The 20632-nt window shown below is 40.8% G+C and overlaps 1 protein-coding gene across 1 annotated transcript in view; it reads right to left on the bottom strand.

Annotated features, from left to right (window-relative positions):
* The window catches only part of sorl1 (sortilin-related receptor, L(DLR class) A repeats containing), a 291127-nt gene that overhangs the window by 141088 nt on the left and 129407 nt on the right, over positions 1-20632 (bottom strand). The window contains exons 3-6 of the mRNA XM_041174224.1: positions 15464-15589; positions 11380-11541; positions 10492-10559; positions 9670-9850 (exon numbers count right to left, since the gene is read on the bottom strand). Of these exons, the coding sequence (XP_041030158.1) occupies positions 9670-9850; positions 10492-10559; positions 11380-11541; positions 15464-15589 (537 nt within the window). The remainder of the gene's footprint in view (positions 1-9669; positions 9851-10491; positions 10560-11379; positions 11542-15463; positions 15590-20632) is intronic.

The following is a 20632-nucleotide window of genomic DNA, read 5'->3' as shown; positions in this document are numbered from 1 at the left end:
TTCTGCTTGCTAATTTTCTACCTAGCTCCCTAAATTCTGATTGCAGGGCCACAACCCCCTTCCTACCCAAGTCATTGGTCCCAATGTGGACCACGACCTCTGGCTGATCATTCTCCCCCAGAAGAAATGTCCTGCAGCCACTCTGTGACATCTTTGACCCTGGCACCAGGGAGGCAACGTACCATCCTGGAGTCACGCCTACAGAAAATATTACATATTTCTAATTTACTCACTAGTTCCTGCTCGTCAAGGCTGCTGCTCTTCTTTCTGAGGAAAGGCAGGAACTTCCTCCCTCTTCACCAAACTCCCTGTCACCAAACTCCAACTGAAGCACTCTATTGCAGCCAAACACAGCACTCCAGTGCAGACAAAGGTCATGCGACTTACCATGCTGCTCAACATATCATCTGCAAAATTTGTAGATATTCTCTGCGCTCTCCTACAAGACACACACACTGTATGTATGTATGTATACACATACATACAAATACATCATGGTGAAAAGTGAAGAAAACATTATGCTTAGTGCTCACACTGCTGGATATATCAAAAACACCCAGTGTCATCTGAAAACAAACATATAATCAGAAACAGGAATCTAACTATTTACAGCTGTATCAGGCAATAAACATGAGTAGGAGTTTGATGATATACAGCCTGCTTTAAAAAAGCCATTTAAACAGACAAAGATGATAAAATTTAAACCTCCTCACACTGTTCCCTTCAACGTGGTAGATCGGATTACAACCAGAGATGTTAATACTCTCAGCATGAAATGCTATGGGAATTAATTTGAAAGTAATAAATTTTGATCTCTCTACCTATTACCTACACTTGACTGTATTTAAGTATGCAAATTACAAGGACAGGAATGAAAGGAATTTCAATTGCCAATGTGAGAACAATTTTAATACAGTGATCTTTGTTAGGTGTTGCATTAATCATAGGAACATAGGAGCAGTAGGCCATTCAGTTCGTAGAGCCTGCTCTGCCATTCAGTATGATCATGGCTGATCATCCAAGTCAATGCCGCCGCCGCCACCGCCACCACCACACTATCCCTTTGTCATTGACAGGTTTCAAAATACCAATCTATGCTTTAAACATACTAAATGACTGAGCTTCCACAGCCCTCTGGGGGTACAGAATTCCAAAGATTCACAACACTGAGTACAAAAATTTCTCCTCATCTCGGTCCTAAGTGTCTTATTTTCAAATTGCATCCCCTAGTTCTAGACTCCCCAACCAGGGGACACATCTCACCTACATCCACCTTGTTTATTTCTTTAAGTATTTTGTAGGTTTCAATGAGATCAAGGATTTTGTAGGTTTCAATAAGATCACATCTCAGCCTTCAAAACTCTAGAGAATACAGGCCCAGTTTTCCCAACCTCTCTTTGTAGGACAGTCCTGCCATCCCAGGAACAAGTCTGCTGAGCCTTCATTGCACTTCCTCTAGGGCAATAATATCCTTCCTAAGGTAAGGGGACCAAAACCCACCTACAGTACTCCAGGTACGGTCTAACCAAGGTTCAATGCAATTGAAGCAAGACTTTGCTACTCCTGTACATACGAAATAGGAGTAGGCCATTCAGCCCCTCGAGGCTGCTCCACCATTCAATAAGATCATGGCTGATCTGTTTGCATTTCAAGTCCTACAATCCCATCTACCCCCAATTGCCTCAGATTCTTGTTAGGCAAGGGAATCAAACCTACCGCTGCCTTAAAAATATTCAGTAACCCCATTTCCACTGCCTTCTGAGACAGAGGCCCAAAGTCTCACAATCCTCAAAATAATTTCTCCTCCTCTGTCTTAAAAGGGTGACCCTTAATTTTAAAACAGCACCCCCTAGTTCTGGACTCACCCACAAGAGGAAACATCCTTTCCACATCCACCTTGTCAAGACCATTCAGGAGCTTATATACTTCAATCAAGTCACCCCTTACTCTACTCAAATCCTCTTGCGACAAAGGCTAACATACCATTAGGGCTAACATACCATTAGTCTTCCTCAATTGCTTGCTGCACCTGCATGTTAGCTTTCAGTGATTTGTTGACAAGGACACCCAGGTCCCTTTACACAACTACACTTTCTAATTTCTTACCATTTAAAAAATACCATGCACATCTGTTCTTTCTACCAAAGTAGATAACCTCATTTTTCCACATTATATTCCATCTGCCATGTTCTTGCCCACTCATTTAGCTTGTCTAAATCCCCTTGAAGCCTCTTTGCATCCTCCTCACGATACACATTCCTACCTAGCTTTGTCATTCACAAACTTGGAAATGTTACATTTGGTCTCCCACACCCAAATAATTGATATATATTGTGAACAGCTGGGGCCCCAAATACTGATCCTTGTGGTACCCCACCAGTCAAAGCCTGCTAATAGGAGAATGACCCGTTTATGCCTACTGATTTTGGCCTGCTAACCAATCCTTAATCCATGCCAGTATATTACCTCCTACCCCATGTGTTTTAATTTTGCCAACCAACCTCCTATGGGGGACTTTATCAAAAGCCTTCTGAAAATCCAAGTATACTACCTCTACCTGCTTCCCTTTATCAATTCTGTTAGTAACATCCTCAAAAAAAAACTCTAACAGGTTCGTCAAATATGATTTTCCATTGATAAACGCATGCCCAGATTATTATCCAAGTGCCCATTTATCATATCCTTTATAATAGTTTCCAGATCATGATCCTTGTATCTTTAGCACTGTAGAATGTAAATGCATTACTTGATGGTGACAGTGAAACTGGGCAAAGAAAAGTAAACAACTATTTCAGATAGGTCATTTAAAACTGCCATTTTGAGAGGTGCTAAAAGAAACATGGTTACCACAACAAGAAAGATTCTATGGTCATGGGTTAACTCAACCATCTTTATCAGCGCAATAAGGTTAATATTTGAGCTTCCAAATCAATAGGTTGCATTGGAAACTATGGAGCCAGTTTTATGTTAGACTTCGATGCCACTAACCAGAAGCGCCACATACAAGGCTAGAAACTCAACTGTTTGAGCCAGATAAAATTTGCAGAATTTACTTTGCACAACATCTCTGTTCAATTGGTAAGTGTGACCCCCAAGCTTACCAGTCACTTTCATTCTCTGCTCAACTCCCAACCTGACAATGGCCTCCTACACTGTTCCAATGAAGGTCAATTGAAGTTTGAGTAATAGAATCAGACCTATCAGATAAGCACTTTACATCCTTCTGGACTCACTGACCTAATGTTTCAAATAGCAGGTGCTGGCAATGAAAACGTTATTTCTACTTGCACCTACTCGAGACGCATCTTTGTTTCTTTACTTGCTGCATCACTATTTCCTTTTGTCATCCAATCTCTCTTGCCCTCCACCCTGCCAAAAACCTTTCCCTTTGCTCTTTCCCCATTCCCCCCCTTACCCCAACTCTGTACTTGTTTAATCTCTTTCCAGTTCTGATGAGATCACTGATCCGAAATGTTAACCGTTTTCTCTCTTCATGGATGCTGCCTTGCCCGCTAAATATTTCCAGCATTGTGTGTTTTAATTTAACATTTCCAACATCAGCTATACTTTGCTTTTGTATAACCGTGTTTATGCAAGGTACTAGAGCAGGTTAGAGGCTGGGTAATCTGTGCCAAATGATTCACTTCCGACTCCCATGCATCTCCATCACCTACGAACCACGTTAGGAGTACGATTGAATACTTTCCACTTGATGAGTGCAGCCATTACATCACTCAAGAAGCTCAACACCAGCCAGGACATTGCAATCCACTTAATTGGCACTCCATCCACCACCTCAAAAACAAACAAACATTCATTCTGTCCACCACAGGTGCTCTGTTGCTGCAGTATATGCCATCTACAAGATACGCTGCAACAACCTGCCAAGGCTTCTTGAACAGTAATCCCCAAATGCACCATCTCCGCCTGGAAGGATAAGGGCAGGTGGTGCAGGAGGGCATCTTCCCTCCAAGTTCTCTAAGTCGCAAATCATTCTAACCCGGACATAACCTACTGCCGATACATGAATGGCAGTGTAACATTCTGGAGCTCCCTACCCATCAGTATTGTGGGAGCACTTTCACTACATGGACTGCAGAGGTTCAAGGTGGCAGTGCATCAACATTTTAAGAGCAATAAATAGTGATCTTGCTAGCAACATCCATGTCCTGAGAATTAATTTTTAAAACACTCAAAGTGACTCATATTGGCTCCAGATGTGCAGGTCTCAGCCAAAAGCAACACCAAGGTAAACTTGTCTAACTCACTCAGGTTGGATTTTCCTAGCTATAGATCTTAGCGAGAACAATATTTAGTGTAGCCTTCAACTGCACAAAACCTACATGTCAGGAATTAGTGGAATTAGCACAATATAAAAGCCCCTTCAAACAGCTTTAAAAAGCACTATGGACGTAGAGAAACAATGAATCACATTTTCACTCTTCACTTCACATCCAACTAAATTAACGCTAATTTTTTTTTCAGTAAGTGCAATTGCAATCATTGTTCCGTAGACTAAGCTGGCTGGCTGAAAAGATTACAAGTTTACTTATCTAGCCAAATTATAATAAAATAGCATCACGGCTAAATTACAACAATTTTGGGGACTTGGAATCAGTGGATCAGTTGGCCATAGCATCAGCACCCGGAGCTTTGCCCCTGCATGAAGGGATCAAAAGTGCAACAGGCCCATCAGCAAAGAAAATGGCTCCATTCAAAATAAGGGCACTATCACCAACTACAATAAACAGTTGGAGACTGTCACCAAGGGAGCTCTAGACGCCACTCGAACTCAAGTTCTGTCGAAGGGTCATGAGGACTTGAAACGTCAACTCTTTTCTTCTCCGCCAATGCTGCCAGACCTGCTGAGTTTTTCCAGGTAATTCTGTTTTTGTTTTGGATTTCCAGCATCCGCAGTTTTTTTGTTTTTACCATAGAAAGGCCGCCTGTCATGGCTGAGACCAGGATTGAATCCAGTAGTAATGTTAAAATACATTTTTGCATGCAAAATTGCTGTTATACATATCTGCAACTCGCTTTATTGTAAGTGAATTAACTATCAATTCAAAAGATCAATTGATTTTTCCAGACCCTTTTGCCAAACCGGAATTGTGACCAAAGTTTATTACATGTAAAATTAAACCAGGTTTTAGAAACGCAGCTTTAAAGGGATGCAGAGTTGGCTTTGATTCATGTGTGCAGCAGCAACCATCTTAAAGCTCTGCTTTGCTGTTTGTGGAAATTCAAATGGATCTGCTCGTGTCACATTCATTACTTCCGTGAAATGAAGAATACTATCACACACTTTGCCTCACGCATAGCTGCACTTTGGTGCCAAATAAACTGGTGAGCTCAGAAGAAATGGGACATTAGTCACAACAGTACAGATGGCAACATCTCAAATTTATAATAAGGGTTAATCAGAGTTGATACATTTACTTCTGAAAATATCAACTTTTTGTGGAAGGTGCAGTGGGGGAGAGGAATTTTGAAAAAAAGGAAAGCAAAGAAACAATATTGTGGTGGGAGGGTGGCTGGCAGGCAGTGCTGACAGAGGCAGTTCCTGGCCAATCACAGGTTTTCACAATCAAGGCCTGACAGAGGGCTCAGTCACAAACCTAAGTGTTAACTTGGTTTCTCTCTCCACAGATGCTGCCTGATCTGCTCAGTATGTGCGATGCAGGAAGTCAGGGATACTCCCAGTGTGCAGAGCGACATGTGCAGGAAGCATCTGCAGCGGCAGCTATTCGAAATCCATGTTTCAAAGCTGGAGCCGCGTCTGGAGTCACTTTGGAGCATCCGCAAGTACGAGATCCTCGTGGATAGGACATAATGAGGTGGTCACACCACAGGTAAAGAGTGCATAGGCAGAAAAGGAAATGGGTGACCAGACAGTAAAAACACTAAGCAGGTAATGCAGGAGTCCCCTGGGTCCATTTGCCTCTCCAACAGATGTTCCGTTTTGGATACTGCTTGGGGAGATGGTTTCTCAGGGAAATGCAGCAAGAGCCAAGTCCGTGGCACCACAAGTGGCTCAGCTACACAGAGGAGGAGAGCAATAGTGATAGGGGATTCTTTTGTAAGGGGAACAGATAGACATTTCTGCAGCTGCAGATGTAACACCAGGATGGTATGTTGCCTCCCTGGTGCCAAGGTCAATGATGTCACTGAGTGGCTACAGGTCATTCTGAAAGGAGACGGTGAACAGCCTGAGGTTGTGGTCCATAATCAGTACCAACGACATAGGTAAAAAGAGGGATGAGGTCCTGAAAGCAGAATATAGGGAGCTATGAATTAAAAAACAGGATCTCAAAAAAGGTAGTAATCTCAGAATTACTTCCAGTGCCACCTGCTAGCAATATCAGGGATAAGAGAATAGACCAGATGAATACGTGGCTGGAGAGATGGCGTAGGAGGAATTTAAATTCCTGAAGCATTGGGACCGATTCTGGGAAAGATGGGACCTGCACAAGCTGGATGGGTTGCACCCCAGCAGGACCGGGACCAATATCCTTGCAGGGGTATTCACTAGTATTGTGGGGGAGGGTTTAAATTAGATTGGCAGAGAGATGGGAACCTGAGCAAGCAGACAAGAGAGGGAAACAAAGATAGGAATGAAAGACAGAAAAAGTAGAAAGCAAAAGTGCAAAGCAGAGACAACAAGAACTAGCAGTAAATAGAGTCATAATCAAAAATATAAAAATGTTAAAAAGACAAGTCTAAAGGCACTGTATCTGAATGCATTGAACGTTCACAATGAGGTAGATGAATTAACAGCGCAAATAGTTGTAAACGGGTACAATATGATTGCAATGGCGGAGACATGGCTGTAGGGTGACCAAAGCTGGGAACTGAATATCCAAGGGTACTCGATATTTAGGACAGAAAGACAAAAAAGGAAAAGGAGATGGGGTGGTGTTGTTCGTTAAGGATGAAATCATTGTGATCGTGACAGAGGATACTAGCTCAAAAAAACTAGATGTAGAATCAGTCTGGGTGGAGCTAAGAAGCAATAAAAGGGAGGAAAACATTAGTGGGAGTTGTATATACGCCTCCAAACAGTAGGGATAAGGTAGGGGACAGCATTAAATAGAAAATTAGAGAAGCATGTAACAAAAGGTGCTACAGTAATCATGGGTGACTTTAATCTACATATAGACTGGGCAAACCAAATTAGCAAAACTCTGACAAATGAATTCCTGGAGATGTATGGGATGGTTTTTTTAGACCAGTATGTCAAGAAGCCAACTAGGTAACAGGCTATCTTAGATCTGGTATTGTGCAATGAGAAGGGTTTAATTAATAATCGTGTGACGTGGGGTCCTTTAGGGACCAGTGACTATAACATGATAGAGTTCTTCATTAGGATGGAAAGTGAAGTAGTCCGTTCTGAAACTAGGATCCTAAATCTTAAAAGAAACTACAAAAGGTATGAGGTGTGAGTTGGCTAGGATAGATTTCATTCAAACTTTATTAAAAGACATAACAGTGGAGAGACAATGGCTAATATTTAAAAGGAACAAACGTATGCATTTCAACAGTTATACATTCCTTTCTGATGCAAAAACACAACAGGAAAAGCAGCACAACCATGGTTAACAAAAGTTAAGGATAGTATTAGATCCAAAGAGGAGTCATATAAAGTTGTTAGAAAAAGTAGCAAGCCTGAGGATTGGGAGCAGTTTAGAATCCAGCAAAGGAGGGCCAAGAGATTGGTTAAGAGGGGAAAAATAGAGTATGAGAGTAAACTTGCAAGTAACATAAAAGCAGACTGTAAAAGCTTTTATAAGTACGTAAAAATAAAATGATTAGTGAAGACAAATGTAGGTCCCTTAAAGTCTGAAACAGGAGAATTTATAATAGAAAACAAGGAAATGGCAGAGCAATTAAACAGCTACTTTGTTCTGTCTTCAGAGGGAGACAAATAACTTCCCAGAAATACTAGAGAACCAAGGGTCTGGTAAGAGGGAGGAATTGAAGGAAATTAATATTACTAAAACAATAGTACTGAAGAAATTAGTTGAACTGAAAGCTGATAAATCCACAGGGCCCAATAATCCACATCCCAGGGTTCTGAAAGAAGATGTTGGCCACGGAAATAGTGGATGTGTTGGTTGTCATCTTCCAAAATTCTGTAGGTTCTGGAACAGTCCTGGCAGATTGGAAGGTGGCAAATGTAACCCCACTACTTAAAAAAGGAGGGGGGGTGCAAAAAAAGAGAAAACAGCAAATTACAGATCGATTAGCCTAACCTCAGTAGTAGGGAAAATGCTAGAGAATCTTGTTATATATATGGAAATAATACTCTACCATTCTGTTTTTAAGTGGTGATAGATTGGGAAATGTTGATGTACAAAAGACCTGGGTGTCCTTGTACACCAATCAATGAAAGCAAGCATGCAGGTGCAGCAAGCAGTTAAGACAGTAAAAGAAGGTGGCCTTCATTGCAAGAGGACTCGAGTGCAAGAGCAAGTATGACTTACTGCGGCTGTACAGGGCCTTGGTGAGACCACACCTGGAGCATTGCGCACAATTTTGGTCTCCCTACCAAAGAAAGGATACACTTGCTATAGAGAGAGTGCAGCAAAGGTTAACCAGACTGATTCCTGGGATGGCAGGATTGTCATATGAAGAGAGAATGAGCTGACAAGGCCTGTATTCATTGAAGTTTAGAAAAATGAGAGGCGATCTCATTGAAACATACAAAATTCTTACAGGGCTGGACAGACTGGATGCAGGGATGATATTTCCTCTGGGTGGCAGGGGGTGGGGGAGAGATCTAGAACAAGGGGTCACATCTCAGGATAAGTGAGCAAAAATTAAAATAAACTCTGACCTGGAATTGTTTGGAGTTTGTTTCTTGGAAAAACTAAGTCCTGAAGACACTGGGGACAAGCTTTGTGCAGTCATTGAGCTCAACAACATGAGCAACTGAATTTTCAGCTGTTAACAGCTGTGATTTAAATGTCTACTAAGTCACCCGCTTTACTGACAAACAACTACAAACACATCCTCCCCTCCCCAGTCAGCATTCTGAAGGGACCATTTCTCTCTGCACCACCCTAACCCACTCCTCAATCACCCAACACCTTGTCCCCTTCCCATCCACAAATAAAATCTGAAACAACAAAAAGAGCTGGAAATGCACATGGCTCAACAACATTCTTCAGATGCTGACTGATTTGCTGTGTATATCCAGCATATTCTGCTTTATTTCTGTTGGTTAGCATTGGTGATGGCTTTATTACGGAGAGCAATCTTCTATTTGTTAAAATAAATTGACATTAGCCACTTTAATTTTATTTGAAAAATAAAAATTACTGGAACAGATTAAACGAACAGGCTGATCAGGCAGAATGGAGGAGAAAAAAATCCAGTAGCATTTGAACTGACCATCCCTGAACAAAATACAAATTGAAACAAAGAAAAATAGATCAGTTTAAAAAAAAAGATAAATTTAAAAAACAGGACAAACATAAGTCATGGACACTTTTCTCTTTGTAACAACTGAACAGCACACTCCTGGAAAATCTTTAGTCACATATGGATTTATTTATACTACAGAGTCATTATTATAGGTGCCAAAATCAATAATAAGGGAGTAAAATGCCTTCTTAAATTTTGCTTTCTCTTTAAAACAGAACTTTAAGCATATTTTGGAATACTCACCACCTTCTTTGTGGCAAACATGTATTTGTCTTGTAACTGAAAGTCATCTATTCCTTCCAACAGGATCTCACGATTTTCATCAGTCTGAAAGTAGTCTGTGCTTTTAATGACACTTGAGGAACCCATTGGCTCATGTCGTTCAACATAAACCATTTTAGCCGAGTCATATGGTTCCACACCCCTAGAAAATTAAACACCAGGTATATCTGCAGTTTCCAAAAACATTAATTAACTCACTGCTGCAGCAATTGGTCCTGCAACCGATATGTGCTGTATCACTAAGTAGGACAGTTTTGCAATCGGGATTTTTCCATAACCATGTCCCTTAAGTCACCAAAGTTACTCTCATTCCCCCTAGCCTGCTACACAGTGTCATGGATAAAGACATGGTAGGGTGGGGAATGTTCAATGCCCTCACTACGATAGGGAGCCCTTAAGGGTACAGTTAAAAAGTGTACAAATGGTCAAAGAAAAAAAACTTCTATTAATATATCTTTCCCTAGTTGCAGCTTGGACCTCACCTTGCACAATTATCTGACTTAGGAGAGTCCAAGGTGCACAGTTCTCCACAGGAGCTATGATTCAATGATAAACTTGGCAAGAAGCTTTAAAAAGACCATGTCAGGCTAACCTTCTATACCAAAGTGAAATGAATTTTATTTAAACACTGCAAAACACATATACTAACTATAGCTTCACATCCAACATGGTTAAATCTGGGGAATCTTTGCATTACTTGCTTCAAAAATAAATACACTAACATGCATCACTTCAAGCGGCTCCTACATAATGATACAAAAATAATTACTTAGACATGCATACCAGTAGAAAGATTTGACATGCTCTTGAATCAAGATCCAAGTTCGCCCAAAATCATCTGATTTCCAAAGCTGCAAGATAAAAGCATACTTCACATTGGACATGCAACACTCAAGCACACCTTTCAGACCCTCAAAAGATTCATTCCATTACACTAATTGCACCATCCCAATTGTAGTGCGTATGTTCTAAAGGTTTGATTTTAACTTCCCTCATCTAAGCAGAAAGAAAGCTGAAAAAGCAGCTAAAAAGTAGGGAACTTAACTGCTTCATTCTTGCTGGCAGCAGTTTTAAATTGTAGGCTACAACAACACCCCAAACTGAAAGGGCCATCTTTAAACATGCTAATTGGGCTCCGATTAAATTAAAAAGGTGCTGGCATTTTAACCTAAGACCTGAGCCAGGAGCAGTAGTGACTTTTTGACGATGAACGACTCGGGCCGGAAAAGGACTGAAAAGTAACTTTTCAAAATTTATATTTGATTTTTGTCTCGTTGCATGCCTAGTGGAGCACCCCCCCCCCGCCAACCATTTCAGTTTCCCCCACCCACCGAGGACTTGCTAAAGACCTTACCTACTTGATGATCAATAGCAGCCTCCTTGTGCCAAATTTGAACAAATTCCTCATTGCAGGGAAGCCACATTGAAAAAGATTTTTGTTTCCGGACAGCACTCAAACATTTTTATGCGGAGTCCAGTTAAATTCCGGCACCTAACATGCCTTGTACACTTTTGTTTGGTTCCAAAAGCCTTTCAGTTAAATTCTACTGAACTGCCTATGCTTTCCATTTCAACAGTATTCATCTCCTTATATTCTGCTGGATCAGAGCAGCATAACTGCTATCAGTAATGTCTACAGATAGCAGTGCTTAGATAAAAGAATAACAGTACCTGTTTGTTTGGATGAGAACTGTCATACCCCAGCACAAGATTGAAATCCTGACTGTGCATGAGAAGGTCGGTAGGGCTGAATGGAATTTGGAAGCCTTGAATATCATTGCAAAAGTTGAAAGTGATCCATAAGTAGTGATTTTGGGTATCTGCAAACATATACTGAGAAAACAGAAAAAAAGAAAGAGTCACATCTTTACACATGCATAAACGCACATGTGGCTTAAACTCATCTTCATAAAATAATGACCGACAGAACAAAAATACATTAACTGCACCATTAGGCTCTTACATAATATAGTTACTGCTGCAATTAGTACTAAATATATATTTATATCTCTACCTCAAATTGACATTAGTCTATTAGCCAACAATACTTCAGGGCCAAAATGCAACATACAACTTACAATATTTAAAATTATTTCTGTACGAAAATTAAACTAGTCACATTTTGTTGAAATGAAATTAAAAGCCACCAGAAATTAAGAATTACAGTAGCTCTTAAATTAATAGAGTGTTAATACGACTTAACTGTTTTTTTGTGTTAGTGTTAGATTAAATCAATGTTGGGTACTAACTACAATACAAATTTATTAGTAGGATACCCAAAAGGCTGAAACTAACTAAGGCTGAAAGATATTTTACAGTAGACTCAGCAGTGTTCAAGATTCAACCTATAAGCACCCATTTTATCATTTTTTTTTAAAGAATTGCAGTAATGCCACTGATCCTATTTTGGACCTATTGAAAAGCCAGTAGATTGGCGACATGCATTTTGTACCATCTTCAACAGCAGCTATTAGACTGCACATAAACTTGGGTCTTGAACATCAAATAATTTTTTTTTTACATTGACTAGGATATCACATCTGTGCAGCTGACCCAACATCAATATAAAACCAGAATTAAGCATCAGTTAAAAATCAATTACCAGTTTCTATCAGTCACTAGAACGTGAAAGCTGCAATTTTTAAAATATAGCTGAATTTATCTTTACCACTAACAGGCAGTTTGATTAAGTGGAATTTAACTTTACCACTGAACTCCTACAGGCTCAGTTTGAATAATTAGAATGGTCATAGCCCATTTCACCGTACACAGAATATTGTAAAAGGAAACTTACATGTCACTGTGCAATTTAGTCGTTTCATTAATTGTGTATTAAGTACAGTTTTGCAAGATAGAAAATTGAAATAAAATATTCATGCCTTCCTTCCTTACTGGTGAGTGGCATTCCAGGAGCTACTGCAGCAATATACAGCTTTGGAGAGAAAAATCTTTTTATAAAATGTCAAATAATGGGATGAAACCCAATAACAAGAACAACTCTAGATTCTCAATATGAGCATGCACAAATAAAATTGTTTAACTATTTATGAACGATTAGTTGCAAAACTCTTAAAACTAAAACAAATGCACTGCAAAATTAAAATAAACCAGGTTAAGGGCCAGATATTCAACATTTGATGACAGATCCTGAGCTATCATTTGTCACTTGTCTAAAGCACTAAAAATCAGAATTCACACAATTCCAAGGGAATATATTTTTCTGACAGATATACAAAGTTTGGGGGTCGGTGGTTGGGGGGTGGGGGTTTGGGGAGAGAGAAAAAGAGTGTGGCTGGTTGAAGAAAATACTGCACCCATTTGTTTTGCTAATGTCTATCCACTATCTCCAACTCTGAATGTTTACCATTGTATCTCACTGTGTTACATGTTTTCTGGTAAAATGCATGTTTTCAGGGACAGCACTGTTCTGCTAGACCATCTTCCGAGGCTAGAATTGGCAATCCCACTGACTGGTCAGCTGTATAGAACTAGTAGTAATCCCCAACCACTGAGTCATATTTCAAATAAAAATGACAGCAAGAATATTGCCTCCCAGCTAGTGGCAATTAAGCCATCAGCTTATTAGAGTACACATCATCATTCATTCTAAGTTTCAGCAAAATGCCAACGGGTATTCTCAAATCCCAGCATAGCCTAAAGGAAAGCATTTTGCTTCTCTCAAGATGAAAGGGTTTCAAGTTTCTCCTTTTCACATTATAAACAATGGCCCTAATTGTCTTGCCCTCTTAAATGCTTCAAACATAAAAATTCAATACCCTATAGTTGTTAAAAGGGCACCCAAAAACATGGCAATCTACTACATCTAATCAATGATTTGCATAGGTTTAACATTGCCTCTACTCATGCACTAATGCCCTTCTTTATAAAACCTAGAATGGCAGACTATTATCCAGCTTCAACTTCGCCTAAACAGGAAAAAATTAAATGGAAAAGGAACAAAGTGAAAGGTACGTCACTGGAAAGAAGCCAATTCTGACAATGCAGCAGCCCTTCAGTATTGGCAACGTGAGCCGAGATTCTGTTTTCAAGTCTCTGTAGTAGGGCTTGAATCCAACTACCCAACTCTGGACTTTGGGTCAGAAGGTCGTGGGGATGAAATATACAAAAGAGGATATGTAGCAATTAGATAGAACAAACTACAAAATTTTAAAAAATGATACTTGGCCATCTATTAGATATATGCCAGCTTATCTATGGATAATTAAAAATTACCCATAGTTGTGGGTCTGCCAGTCCCAGGTATTGCTCTAATTTGCCTATACACATTCTTCAGTTTCCCACATTAAATTTTCTTTGATCTCCTTTCCACATTCAGAAATAACCCTCAATTCATTCATTTTTTGCACCATCCTCTAATTAAGGCTCTGCTACAGTGCTGTAATAGAACAGATTTAAGTGCACCTGGTGCTCTCCTCCTATTTGCATAACCAGGATTTGGCACATGCCTACATTACATCTCTTAATGCCACTATGTCGTAACTCTCCCAGAGGAATTTTTGGCAGAATTTATAGACTAAATGGCTTGTTTCTGTGCTATCAGGACCATGCCAGTGTTTATACTTCACATGAGCATCATGTCACCTTAAATAAACCTGCTTTTCTCCCCTTTTTAAATTCCTTCATGGGATGTCAGCATCGCTGGCTAAGCCAGCATTTATTGCCCATCCCCAATTGCCCTTAAGGTGTGGTGAGCGGCCTTCTTGAATTACTGCAGTCCAGTATCAAGGTAACTATATAAGTTCTCCCTCATATACTTATCTAGCTAACTCTTAAATACATCTATATTACTCAGCTCATGGTGGCAAGTTTCACTTCTCAGCACTATGAGTGAAGAGGTTTTCCTGAATTTTTTTTATGGGATTATTAGCTACTAATAATTATGGGACTTCCATAAGCAGGAACATCTTCTCTATGTCCAGCACACACCTGCGCACTTTAAAACTCAGGTTACCTCTGTGTCCTCTTTACTAGAGAGGAGAGCCCATTGGCCGATGCCCCCAATTAACTTGCACCATTATGGTGCCCACCCCCAATTTCTCCCCTCGTTATGGTGCCCTTCCCTAATTTCACCCCCATCCCATTATAGTGCCCTTCCTCAATTTCCCAATTTTCCAATGTAATCCTCCATTTTACACAACTTGTCAAATCTTCCATTTCTGCCTAGTTCGGGTGCATTTGGCACAATCCTTTTTCAGGGTTTATTTTAGGGGGAACTGATGAGGTGGTGGTGGTGGGGGGGGGGGTAGATGGAGACAGCCAGTGGTTTAACTACAGTCAGTTTTGGTCAACTGCAATTAACAATTCAAATCTTACTTCGGCTAAACACCACACATTCCTCGTACTTCGTACTCCACTTGTCTCATTGCTTCACAACAGGAATAGGATACATCTTCCTGCAGTTAGCCCAAGTGTCACAAGAAAGTTTCAATTTGTGCAATTAATTTAATGGATTAAAATTTAGGATTCAAAGCACATGTACAGGGGCAAATAAGATACCAACAGCTCCAATCCTTCCATCAGATAGGGAGGCTGTGCTAGAGAACTGACAGCAATTAATGTTAACTCAGCTCTGGGAAACTGTAGAGCACAGGAAAAGGAAGTTATATGTTGCAATAAGACACTCTACAAGTTCATAAAAATTATAAATATTAACAGCATTTTAAAAATACAACCATTTTCATTTCAAATTAATGGCTCACAATATTTGCCAACATTATAAAGAAATGTTCCTTACCCGTTTGTTATCTGCTGGACTGTGGTAAAACTGAGCAATAACTGTCTGGTTTTTTGTTCCATCTTCTAGCTTGAACTTCTCATTGATTCTCTTGAAGGTCTTTCCATAATTATATGAAACGTATACCTGTGAAAAAGAGAAGAATTATATAAAAGCACAGAAACAAGCCATTAGACAAACTATTCCACACAGTCTCTTTTAATCCCCCTTCATTCAACCCTTTCAGCACAGCCTTCTATTACTTTCTCCCCCATGTGCTTATCTAGGTTCTCCTTTAAGCATCTACGCTACTCCTTCAGGTAGAGAATTCCATTAGGGAAGGTCACTGACTGGAAAGGTTAACTCGTTTCTCTCTCTACAGATACTGCTGACTGATGAATACTTCCAGCACAGTCTGTTTTTATTTCAGCTTATCCATTTAGGCAGCTGTCTTTAGTTATTTTATTTCTATGCCCTTGGTCTGTGTCAATTATAGTCTTATTTTGCATAATATTTATTTATTTCAGTTAAAGTATTGAATGCTTAAGGATATTAGTCATTGTATGCCACTGTGTAACCCTACTCCAAATATGGCAGTAATGATAAAACTTCCAGTGTTCATCATTATTATTCCTCTGAAACTGACAGCAACATGTACAGATTCTACAATCCTCCAAAGAATGCAATTAATGATTAAATTATTGAACTGACAAGAACATCCACTGTCATTCTATTAGTCTCATTGCAAAAACCTTGAAAAAGTTGCACCTTGTTGCATAGCCAGTTTTTTTCTTAAATTTTTTCACAGGATGTGGGCATCACTGGCTGGACCAGAGTTTATTGGTGCTGAGCTGCTTTCTTGAACCAATGCAGTGCCAATGGTGTAGGTACACCCACACAGTTCCAGGAGGGAGTTCCAGGATTTTGACCCAATATTATAACACAGCCAAGTAAAGGCCGAGTTGTTCAAATCCCAGAGGGAAACTTGAAACAACTGTCATAACCAATTTTGCAATTAGTATGTTGTTTCAAGATGCAGGCTTTGAATTCAGTTATAAGACCACCACAGGATCAAACTAAAAATTGAACGCTTATTAAAAGATTGTAAGCACATACATGCGTCAACAAATTACCATGATAACTTCTAATAAATCCCCCAATTAATTTGACACTCAGTTACACCTCCGTTAAGGCAACAGTAAAACAGGTTTAAACAGGCCCCTAGCAAAGCACACTCTGGACAGTCGAATTCAAAAGGAGTTTCTTTCAGCTCTGGGCCCTTGCAGATAGTGACTTGAGGCTTACAGATGGGAGGCTTTAGATCTTAGAATCCCCCCTCCTTTACCCACAGCCTTCTCTTCCTTTATATACATTTTCCTCTTTGAATGCAAATTCTCATTGTATCACTAGGTTTTTTGAACTGTACCTCTTCTAACAATAAAACCCTTTAATAACACCAATGTTATTAGTAAGCTTTGGAAAAAGTAAACACAATGGATGGCTTCTTCTGGCTAAGTGTAATATGTCACCCATTCGTTTGAATGGTTTATTTAAAAACGCAAATTGCCCCCTGTACACTTCACCTTCACCCCAACACACACCACTGCATGCCCATGCACACACGGTGACAGAACAGCGATATATTTCCAAGTCAGGATGGCGAGTGGTTTGGAAGGGGAATTTGCAGGTTGTGGTGTTCCCATATATCTGCTGCCCCAGTCCTTCTGAATGGTAGAGGTCACACGTTTGAAAGATGCTGTCAAAGGAGCCTTGGCAAGTTGCTGCAATGCATCTCCTGGATGGTACACACAGCTGCCAGTGTGTTGATAGTGGAGGGAATGGATTTTGGAGGTGATGGATGGTGTGCCAATCGAGCGAGCTTCTTTGTCCTGGATAGTATCAAGTGGATGTGGGAGCTACACTCATCCAGGCAAATGGAGATATCCCATCACACTCCCAACTTGTGCCTTGTAGATAGTGATCAAGTGAGTTACTCCCAACAGAATTCGCAGCTTCGGGCCTGCTCTCGTAGCCACAGTACTTAAATGGCTGGTCCAGTTCAGTTGCAGGATAATGAAATTGTGGGGGGGGGGGGGCACACGGTCAAATGCAGCTTTCATGTCAACGGCAGTCACTCTCACCTCACCAGAGTTCAGCTTTTTAGTCCATGTTTGAATCAAGGTTGTAAGGTGGTCAGGGGCTGAGCAGCCTTGGTGGAGCCCAAACTGAGTGTCAGTGAGTAGGTGCCACTTGATAGCACTGTTGAAAACACCTATATAAAAAAAAACTTTGCTGATAATCAAGAGTAGACTGATGAAGCATTAATTGGCCAGGTTGGATTTGTTCTGCTTTGTTTACAGGACATACCTGGGTGATTTTCCACATTGCCAGATAGATGCCAGTGCTGTAGCTGTACTAGAACAGCTTGGCTAAAGGTGCAGCAAGTTCTGGAGCACAAGGCTTCAGTGCTATTGCCAGAATATTGCGAGGGCCCATGGCCTTTGTAGTATCCAATGTCTTCAGCTGTGTCTTGATATCACGTAGATGGAATCAAATTGGCTGAAATCTGGCATCAGTGAAGCTGGGGATCTCAGCAGGAGGCAGAGATGGATCATCCACTCAGTACTTCTGGCTGAAGATTGTAGCAAATGCTTCAGCCTTATCTTTTGCACTGATGTGCTGGGCTCCTCCATCAATGGGGATGGGGATTTTTGTGCAGCCTCCTCCTGCTCCTCAAGTGGAGTTGTTTAATTATCCACCACTATTCACGACTGGATGTGGCAGGACTGCAGAGCTTAAGATCTGATCCATTGGTTGTGGGGTCATTTAGTTCTGTTCATCGCATGCTGCTTTTGCTGTTTGGCATGCAAGTAGCCCTGAGTTGCATCTGCACCAGGCTGACACTCATTTTTAGGTATGCCTGGTGCTGCTCCTGGCATGTTCTTCTGCACTCTTCATTGAACTAGGGTTGGTCCCCTGGCTTGGTGGTAATGGTCTGGATTACAGGTCCGGTGACATTACCACCTTGCCACCACCTCCCACTGTTCTTAAATTACTGTTGAATTACCATTCTCCTTAGAGACACTCGAGGAGATTTGATAGAGATGAAAGGATTAAATGGTTTTTGCTATTTTTACTTAGTTCTGTTGAAGAGTCATTCGGACTCGAAACGTTAACTGTGTTCCTCTCCGCAGATGCTGCCAGACCTGCTGAGTTTTTCCAGGTATTTTTGTTTTTGTTTTGGATTTCCAGCATCCGCAGTTTTTTGCTTTTACCGAATGGTTTTTACTTCCTGATTTGCTGTCTTGGAGCATACTTCAATGTGATTGGCTGCTTATGCTGCACAATTACACCACTACTGCTGGACATCTGGAAACCCCTTCACTTGCTGCTAGATTCAAACTAACGTTGGAAAATCACACCAGCAATCGTCAGATCTTTGTGGGCTGCTTTCTTCAAAACAGCCACCACCACTTCTCTGCTGGTCCCAGAAATCCAACCCATTATATATTAAAAATAGCGAGTGGCCTCAGGATTTTGAAAGGATACTGAGCCTGGACATGGGACCATGATCATGATGTTTAAGAGACAGTGCAGTGTTGCAGTACTTAACATTATGTGACCAATCAACTGATGTTGAGTTCCTGAATGTTCAATGCAGTCATTCATATTTGCCACCAGGTGGCATTACATTAGCACATTGCCTGCAGCATGACAACTATATCTGCAAAAGGTATATAAACATTACATCGTTCAAACTAACCAATAGGCCATATCCTTCCTAGTAAAGAAGAAAAAAATTAAACCACATTATAGGTGAAAACAATAGTCGTCTTCACAACATCGTCCTCTAAAATGATTCCACTAGGTCAATCTCTGCCAGTTAAGTTACAGCACAACCTAAAGTCCTTCAGAACACCACATGCTGGACAGGTACAGACAGGCACATACCCAAACATGAATATAGATCCAGGAGGACAACTTTTCAAAAATAGGCTGCTATTATGAGCTATGAAGTAAGGTACATTGCTCAGTAGCTGAAGGGAGAAATAGGTAAACAAGCCTACTGTTCCCTGAGTTCACTGGCACATTACGTAATTCCATACTCATGTACTCTTGGTTAAAAGGTATATAAAGCTCCATTTCCCCTTTCTTCAACTAGCAATATTTCAGGTAACACCACCGCCCCGAACCAGGGAATGAAAACTGACCACATACTCCCACTATCTGAGCATATATTCAACCCTAATACCACCCCACCATCTAGGATGCAGCCACCTCCTCCAGCCCCCAAGCAAGGTTCTGCTCCAACTCCCCAGTCGAGAAAATCAAACAGAAACAGAAGACCCTCCAAATAGCCTTGGAGGATCAGGGAGCATCAAGAATCCCAAAAACCCCAGTGGATGTTTTGTTGAATGAAGAAACTATCAGCAAATTAAGAGAAGAAACAAAAATCTTCCCACATAAAAGCAAAATGTTGCAGATGCAGGAAATCTGAAATAAAACAAATAATGCTGGAAATACTTAGCTCTAACATTTCAGGTCTGGGTTCATTCAGCAGAAGTAATGACGAAAGGTCACAGACCTGAAACATTAACTTTTTTCGTTATGAATGGCACCTGTCCTGCTCAGTATATCCAGCAATTTCTATTTTTATTTCCAAAAGCTTCCCAACTCATCTAAGAAACAAATGCTCCTCTCTCTCTACCTGGAAGACCTATTCCCGAGGCCAATGTGTGAATTGCATTAATGTTCCTCCCCACCATCAGAGCTCTGATCAGTGCACCAATATCTGCATTTTCCCTTCCTGCTCATTAACCATCCTCTTGTCCTCTAATCCTACTTTCACCTGAAAGGGGGGGAGGGAGACAGAACGGGGCACCAAGGGGCACACACAGAGAAAGAGAGAGAGAGAGAGAGAGAGAGAGAGAGAGAGAGAGAGAGAGAGAGAGAGAGAGAGGCGCACACACAGAGAAAGAGAGAGAGAGAGAGAGGGGCGCACACACAGAGAGAGAGAGAGAGAGAGAGGGGCGCACACACAGAGAGAGAGAGAGAGAGAAAGAGAGAGAGAGAGAGAGGCGCACACACAGAGAGAGAGAGAGAGAGAGAGAGAGGGGCACACAGAGAGAGCGGGAGAGAGAGAGAGAGAGAGAGAGAGAGAGAGAGAGAGAGAGGCGCACAGAGAGAGAG

Source organism: Carcharodon carcharias, chromosome 25, assembly GCF_017639515.1.
Source record: "Carcharodon carcharias isolate sCarCar2 chromosome 25, sCarCar2.pri, whole genome shotgun sequence".
NCBI lineage: Eukaryota > Metazoa > Chordata > Chondrichthyes > Lamniformes > Lamnidae > Carcharodon > Carcharodon carcharias.
The sequence above is the reverse complement of the archived record's forward strand: the minus strand, read 5'-3'. Positions and strand labels throughout refer to the sequence as shown.